At 38.2% G+C, this 8,462-nt stretch overlaps 1 protein-coding gene across 1 annotated transcript in view; it reads left to right on the top strand.

Moving 5' to 3' along the window:
• Nucleotides 1-8,462, top strand: part of PLA2R1 (phospholipase A2 receptor 1) — a 163,467-nt gene that overhangs the window by 106,353 nt on the left and 48,652 nt on the right. The window contains exons 13-16 of the mRNA XM_007941852.1: nt 1,732-1,816; nt 5,711-5,843; nt 6,596-6,631; nt 7,372-7,529. Of these exons, the coding sequence (XP_007940043.1) occupies nt 1,732-1,816; nt 5,711-5,843; nt 6,596-6,631; nt 7,372-7,529 (412 nt within the window). The remainder of the gene's footprint in view (nt 1-1,731; nt 1,817-5,710; nt 5,844-6,595; nt 6,632-7,371; nt 7,530-8,462) is intronic.

The following is an 8,462-nucleotide window of genomic DNA, read 5'->3' as shown; positions in this document are numbered from 1 at the left end:
GATGTATATGAGTAAGCAGAGCACTGTGCTCCTCTATTCACTAGTTAGTGGCACTTATGCACTCACCACCTGTCTCCTAGTGGTGTGATCTACTGGTGAGTGTGATAGAGAATAAGAGTGGCTGCATAGATCTCTGTTAATGTTTGTGAAGAGCAGTTAAGGGTAAGTCAGGCTCTTATTGGTGGTCATGTATTGTTGGCTGATCATTGTAGATGGAAATGGTAGCTGTCACTCAGTAAGTGGAGCTTCAGGAGATGTGGTTATGATTTGGTGGTATGGGCACAGTTGCTGTTTCTCATTCAGTTGGACAAAAAACAACCATCAAAAAAGTAAAAGCAGAGGACAAAAGCACACACCACATAAACACACAGAAACAATCACCAAAGAGAAAAAAAAAAAGAGGAAAGGCTATAAATGAGATAAAATATTTAAAGAAATACTTTTAAAAACAAAAGAAATATGAATATGAAAGAAAAAACCTACAATATCTGGGGAGGGGGAATAAGAGAAAAGAGAGTAGGGGAAAAAAACAAAAAGAAAAAAAAAGGAATGGGGAGAACCACAAGAGAAAAAAATGGGAACCAAGAAAAAGGAACAAAGAAAAAGCTGAAAACTAGAACCTGGGAAGGGAAAAAGAAAGAATAATAATAAAAAGGAGGAGACATTAATAATAATTTTAAAACAGATAAAAACAAACAAACTAAAAAAGAAAAAAATCTGGACAGGGTAGGAACAGGGCACCCACGCTCTGTCAAAGCACACAGACTGGGATGCTAGCTAGAAGGTGAGTGGGAGTGAGGGATGGCCACACCTCTGTTCACCAAGAAGGTGTGCCATATAAGAGTAACAAGGGGAATATTACACCTTTCCAGTCCTCAGTGTTTGGTATGTTCTTGGTGTCCTCAGCAAGTGGAGCCTCTTCTTAGGTCACTGGAATCTGAGAGAATGCTATCACTTTAAATACCTAAAATAGTCGAACCACTTGTAAACATTCAAAATGGCTGCACCCTCCAGATAGCCAAAAGTCCACAGCTCAGCCCATCTCTCTCTTTGCTGCTTCCTCTTTTATTCACCAGTCACCAATGCAGTCCTATATGCAATCCCTGGCTAGCAGAGCTGATTTTTAGATTAATTTTTAGGTCTTAACACCACTTGGCAGTATCCAAGCTCTCTATGCTGTTAGGATCGCTGATAGTCCGCAGCTCCGTATGTCTCCTTTTTCTCTGTTTACACGCAGGTTCTTCTACTAGTTGGAGTTTAGTCCACTTCTGTATCCTTCCTTTCAAAGGTCAGGGCTTCAGGATTATCTTCTGAATCTGTGTTAATTGGTTCCCCTTTTCTTTGTTGAAGAGGGTCTGTGTAATTTGCCTATTCCACCATCTTACCGGAATTCTCTCCTATTTTCTTATCCTGATTGAAAAGGGTTGCCATTCCTAATGAGAAACCTGTGTTTCAAGTATGGGCTGGTTTTTCCCAAAATGCATATTACCAGTAAGGATACTACACAAACCAAGAGAAATAGCATGCGAGGCCAAATTATCCATCAGTTCTTTTCATACCACAGGGTTTGTACATAGGAAATGTTCAATAAATGTTTTTTGACTTGATCAGTTCTGCCAGTAGTATCAGCTGTTTCCTGTATACATAGGTATTTTTAAATATTTTTGAATTTTTTACCTAATGTTGTGGATTCAATGGGGAATGCAAAGCTTTTGTTTCTTTTCTTCATAGGACAGAAGAAAGGCAGTTCTGGATTGGGTTTAATAAAAGGAACCCACTGAATGCTGGCTCTTGGGAGTGGTCTGATGGGACTCCTGTAAGTCTTTCCAAACTGGAGAAAAGGAGATGAAATTCCAAGTGGATGGCCCTGGAGCCACTTGGTGAAACAACCAACCACAGTGGAGTTCTGTGAATGAACTAAAACAAATCCCATTATCATTGAGTCAACTCTGACTCATGGTGACATCATGTGTGTCAGAGTAGAACAGTGCTGCATAAGGTTTTCAATGGCTGGTTTTTCAGAAGTAGATCACCAGGCCTTTACTCTGAGGTACCCAGAGACTCTGAATGAACTAGGAACCTGAAAATATAATCACATCTTCCCGGACCCTAACCCAAAGAAAAACAGCATCATTAAAACCAGGAGAATTATTTCAGCAAGGTCCTGGGAAGGACCTTTGCGAGCCAGAGAGTTCTGAGGCCATCTAATGAATCTCATGCTGGAAAGAAATCAAAATAAGCCAATCACAGAAGGACAAATATTGTATGATTCTATTATTGTAAAAAGTCAAGGAAAGGTTTACACAGGGAAGAAAAATTTTTGGTGTTACCAGAAATGGGAGAGGAAGGGAAGAGAGGGAAAATAGATTGATAATTAAGAGATAGGTTAGATAGAGGTGAAGGGGTTTAAAATAACAGTAATAATTATATATATTAGAAAAAAGAAATAAGATTAGCCATCAGTTAATAGTTTTTGAAGCTAGGTTATGGGTATGTGGGGGTTCATTGTACTAGTCTTTGTTTCAGTTTGAAATGTTTTCAAATACATTTTTGAAGTAAAGAATCTCTGAAAAGAACCCCAAACCATCTCCCATGTCAAGTCTCAGGGCAGAGAAAGAACTATTCTTTTAAATAATATTAGGCAACTATCTTTGCCCTACTCTCCCTTTCTTGATAGCACCTGATTGTGTGGGTGTGGGAGCCTCACCCACGTCACAATGAAAAGGAGACTATCCTGGAGATCCATTTTAAGTTTATCTCACTCTAAAAGGACAGGATACCACCCTTAGAAACACCACCTCTTTCTCAGCCAGAGCAAGTTATCTGGAAGGAAAAGACTTGCTTTTCATTTAATCCCATACCAGCAAACCTCTGGGAAGGGGAGAGAAAATGCATTATTCCATTTATTTTTCCATATTCAGTGAAGACTTCTCATATTTTCCTCAAGAGTATAAGAAAAAAACTGCAATACTATCCTAGATTAAAATGGATTCAATCCTAGGGCACATGCAAAATCAAGTTGCTAAATTTCACCTGTGAAATTGGGAGACTAGTAAGCATTTAATGACAACTGTCATTTACTGAGCCCTTATAATGTTTCAAGCACTGAGTTGAATGCTCATTATCTCCTTTCATCTTCACAAGGGTACAATTCAATGGGCTATTATAATGATTAAGTGGTTTGCCTAAAATAATATATAAGATAGCCAAGATTTGCCTACAGGTTGTCTGACTCCAAGACCACAATGTTGTAATGTCTACCAGGTGGTAAAATAACATTAGACAAGCTTTGTAATAGGTCACGATCAATAGAGAAAAGGGATTTCTGGGCCTGCTCCCTAGATGTTCAAATTTGTGGTTAAGAATGGATTTTGGGAAAAGCGGTATGCCTATACCCATTGCTATTGAGTCAGATCCAACTCATAGTGACCCCTCCTTGGGTTTCCAAAGCAGTATCACTATGGAAATAGATTGTCCAACTTTCCTTCCAAGGAGTCACTGGTGGGTTTGAACCATCAGCCTTCTGGGTAGCACTCAAATGCCTTAGGCACTATGCTGCCAGATCTCCCATATGCCTATAGTGGGAGTGAAAATAACGGTAAGGGCATGCTAATTAAAAAAAAAAAAAAAATTGACTTTTCCATCCTGTTACTGCTTCTTTGAAAAGGGTATCAGAATCTGAGCATGGTAAGATATCTTAGAGGTCATCCAGGCCCACCCACCTATTTTGCTGTTGAAGAAACAGAGGCCTAGAATGCAGAAGAGGCATAGCATGTTGACCTGCCCACAAATGGTATCCACCATATGACACAGCTGGGTAGTTAACATTAATATGTTAAAATGAAATTAATATGAAGAATCAAATGTGGCCCATAGAAGTTGAGAATGCTGCATTTGGTTTTAGTTAAACACACTCATTAGTAGTAGGAGAGAAATAGATAATTTTGTTCAGAACAAATAGGCTAAAGCCATGAACAGCTGTTGACTGAGTTCCTTAACCATTTCCTGCTAAACAAATTGAAGTAAAACTCACCGTTCTTTGAATCTGAGGTGATGTATGTTTCATTTAAGTGAATTGTATGATTTGATACAAAAATTATATATGCCTGACAAGGAAAATAAATAGTTTCAAAAATATCCTCTTTTTTTGGCAGACAATGGGCCTATAAGTTCATGTGAATGATCAGAATTCCCAGGTGTATAGTAGAGCTGACAAGGGGCAAGGTTATGGTCATTGCTTGGTCACAGCCAGCTACCCAGAGGGACTGAGTAGTTGATCCTGCGGGCTTGGGACCATAGTCACAGGGGACATCAAGCTCAACTGGTATAACATACTATACAAAACATTGTTCCACCTACTACTTTGGCGAGTAGCGACTGGGACCTTAAAAGCTAGGAAGCTGCCATCTAGATGCAACAACGGGTCTCTCCTCGTCAAGAAGAAAGAAGAAAACCAAAATTAATGGAAACAATCAGTCCTAGCGACTGGTACACCATCCGATCTGCAACCTATACAACTATGAGACCAGAAGAACTAGATGGTGCCCAGCTACCATTGTCATCCACTTGGAAGGGATGTAGGAGATCCTGCATAAAGAGGGAGAACAATGTGGTATAAAACTCAAAATCGTTTGGAGGCAAAAAAAAAAAAAAAAAAGAAGAAGAAGGTGGGGACCAGGTTTGCTGGTCCAAAAGAGCCTGGTGTAACCACTGAGACTATGGCCCCTAGCTGCCTTTCAGGTCTGGAATTGAACCCATACCTGTGGTTTCCAGCCAAACAAAGTACAGGCATGTGAGTTAAACATTTACCTCAAGTAGACACATGCCCTGGAGAGAACAATCATGGGAGAAGGAAGGGCTGCTTATGCACAGGGAGATAGCTCAGGGTGCAGAAGAGTATGAAGGGATGGACACTGGGAGGAGGTAACTATGGGGAGGAAGTGGGAGGGGAGCTGCTGCATTGTAAATTTTGGTCAATGACATGAGACAAAGTATATGTGAACTGCTGTATGAAAAGTGAATTTACTCTGTAAATCTTCACCCAAATCCTAATTTAAAAAAAAAAAGAAAAAAATATCCTCTTTTTTCCAAATTTTTACCCAAGTTTTATTTGTAGTCCGTCCATTCTTCTGCTGAATCACTTAATGGTCAAGAAGATTAAATTTTTAGTTAATATCCCTGATATTAAGTAAATATCCCTGATGATATTTGATCATTAATGGGACATGTTGCATTTTTTCCCATTTAAAGCTAACTGTGGCTTAGAATTTAGTTATTAGAGACTGAAATTTTAGTGTTTATGCAGAAAAGAAAAATCTACATCAGAGATGACACCCAGATCTGACACATCCCTGAGCCTGTAAGAAGTTTATCTAGGACCCAGGGCTAGACTAATTCTGCCAGTTAAAAAAAAAAAAAAACAGTGCAAGTTCAAAATGATGCTTGCATCTGACTTGCTCCTTCTAGAGAAAGGAGCAGTGTGCTATTATTAAGGAAAAGCATTTTTAGAAAGTTCTAAATATTGATTAGTTTGTTCTTCCCAAAAGTGGAACAACTTTGAACTGGAATCATATCCAGTCATTTCTGAAGTTTCCTTAGTTGCAGTAGATTTCCTTCAGAAATCTAAAATGATTAGTTATAAGATAGTTGTTTTTGAGCTTTTGAAATTTTTGTGGGTGAATCATCATTAAGGAATAATCATCTGCTGCAGGTTGTCTCTTCATTTTTAGACAATATTTATGTTGGAGAAGATGCAAAAAATTGTGCTGTGTATAAGGCAAACAAAACATTGCTGCCGTTACAATGTAGTTCCAAACGTGAATGGATATGCAAAATTCCAAGAGGTAAGAATATTAATAAAGTTTTCACTATGTGTTTGCTTTCTAATGTTCTATAGCACTTCCCCAAGATTTACAAAGGTGTGACGCTTAAGCACCCTAAACCAAATTGGCAACACCTGCACAATGAGCCAAATGGCACTAACTCTTTTTAGTGTGAGTGTGGTAAATATATATGTTAAAAAAAAAATTCCATGTCAACAGTCTTCATCTGTACAGTTCATTGACATTAATTATTACATCATGTTGTTCAGCAGTCAACCTTATCTGCTCCCAATTTTTTTCATCACCCTTAACAGCAGCTCAGTTTCCCCTAAGCACTGAGTCCTCTTTTCCTCCTCCCTCCTGCCCACTAACTCTTTCAGAAAAGAATGTTATCTAGAGAAATGAATAAAAATAATACCAGTGCAATATGCTAAGTTAGTTAACTGGAAATAAGGATATTATGCTAATATTGTAGAATATTTCATTTTGCAAGTACAGTCTGGAGGAAATTTCACCTTGACATTAAAAGCGAACAGAATTACTTGTAAAAATCATAAGAAGATAAAAACATCTAGGACAGTGTTTGACACGGTCAACAAGTGTTCACTTCCTTCTTTATTCAGAGGCCTACTTTGAATCTCCTCTTACTTGTTATTGTTTTAATGATTTTTTAAAATGTAAAGTACAAAATGATGTTTTTAGAGCTGTACTCATTTAGAGACCATGCCTCTGTGAAAAAAGCTCAGTCAAGGTGGTTTGCTTTCAATTTGCAGATGTGCAACCCAAGATTCCACGATGGTACCAGCATGGTAAGAAAGTGTCCTAGCCGTTCCTGAACTTCTTATTATGAATTATTTGTATAACATTACTGTATTATTAAATTCCTCCAACTGAGCCTCTCTTATGTGAATCTAGAAATAATGGATTCAAATTAATAAATTTAATAACAAACAAATTAATAAATGTCATTAAATGTGACTAAAGAAAACTTAACTCCATTTTCATGATGCATGATTTTAAAATATGTATGTATTCCTGACCTTTGAATACTAGTGAAAGTTTTATGTATGTGATAGCCCAAGGAAAATAAGCAACAGAGGGAAAAAAAGTAGATAATTAAGAGACAGGTTTGATATGGGTGAAGGGATTTAAAAAAGAAAGAAAAAAGATTAGCCATTAGCTGATAATTTTTTGAAGCTAGGTTCTAGGAGCATGAAGGTTCATTGTACTAGCCTTTGCTTCTGTTTGAAATATTTCATAATTTTAAAAAAAGGAAACTAAGCAAGTTATACATGTGTGTGTGTGTGTGTGTGTGCGCACACTTACAGTATGTGTGTGCTCATGTCCATTGAGCCCACATTGGTAATGGGATCACTCAGCATTTAAAAAAATGTATATGTGTGTACACATACATATCCACATATATACATATTTTTTAATGCTGAGTGATCTCGTTACAAATATAGAGTCAGTGATAGCATAACTCTCTCAATACCACTATCTTTCTCAATAGTTTTTGCACCATTTGGATTGTTTACTTTCATTTCAGATGAACCTTGGCTCTTTTACCAGGATACAGAGTACCTTTTTCATACCTATGCCTCGGAATGGGCTTCCTTTGAGTTTGTCTGCAGCTGGCTGCGCAGTGATCTTCTCACAATTCATTCTGCACATGAACAAGAATTTATCCACAGCAAAATTAAACTGGTACCTACAATTAACCATGCAAATTTAGAGCTTAGCAATTTCTTCTGTCCTGTGCAGGACTTTTTTTTTTTTTTTTTTTTTAACTCACTTGAGACATTTATGTAAATTTCATTAGAAACCATAGGTTGTTGAGAATTATTTTTCTTCCTGTTATAGAGATTGAAAGAGAATAATGGAAATCATTGTCTCTTAATGTCCATAATGTCGTCGTTGTTGTTATTTGCCGTCGAGTTGGCCCCGACTCATAGCGACCCCTCCTTGGGTTTCCGAGGCAGTATCACTAGGGAAGTAGGCTTGCCCAACCTTCCTTCCGAGGAGTGGCTAGTGGGTTTGAACCACCAGCCTTCTGGTTAGCAGTCAAGTGCCTTAGGCACTATGCTACCAGAGTTCCCAATGTCCATAACAGGAAGGTTTAATGGGTAGGTTAAGCATTTTACTTCTCTTCATTCTTTATTAGCAGCAATGGTGGGTAAGTAGTTTTATTGTTTTTGCAAGGTGTATTCGATCATTCATTAAAGACATAATTGTTGAGAGCCTACTCTTCTAGGAGAGCACTGATAGCATAGTGCCTAAGGCATTTAACTGCTAACCAGAAGGCTGGCAGTTCAAACCCACCAGTCACTCCCTGGGAGCAAGATTGGGCAATTTACTTCCATAGAGATATTGCCTCAGAAACCCAATGAGGGGTCGCTATGAGTTGGACCCCCCATGACTTGATGGCAGTGAGTTTGGTATTTTGGACTCTTCTAGGGAATAGGCCTCTATCATTGAATAAGGCAGACCAAAATTCCTGCCATCATGGAGCTTTTCATAGTCTCGAGTGGGGAAAAAAAGATATAATCAATATAAGTAAATAGAATTACATGCTATTTTATTGTGTTGTTATGTGCCATCGAGTGGGCCCCAACTGATAGCGTCCCCTCCTTGGGTTTC

The sequence above is a fragment of the Orycteropus afer genome, unplaced genomic scaffold (assembly GCF_000298275.1).
Source record: "Orycteropus afer afer isolate SDZICR_OR568_19922 unplaced genomic scaffold, OryAfe1.0 scaffold00084, whole genome shotgun sequence".
NCBI lineage: Eukaryota > Metazoa > Chordata > Mammalia > Tubulidentata > Orycteropodidae > Orycteropus > Orycteropus afer.
This window is presented reverse-complemented; position numbering and strand designations above follow the sequence as displayed.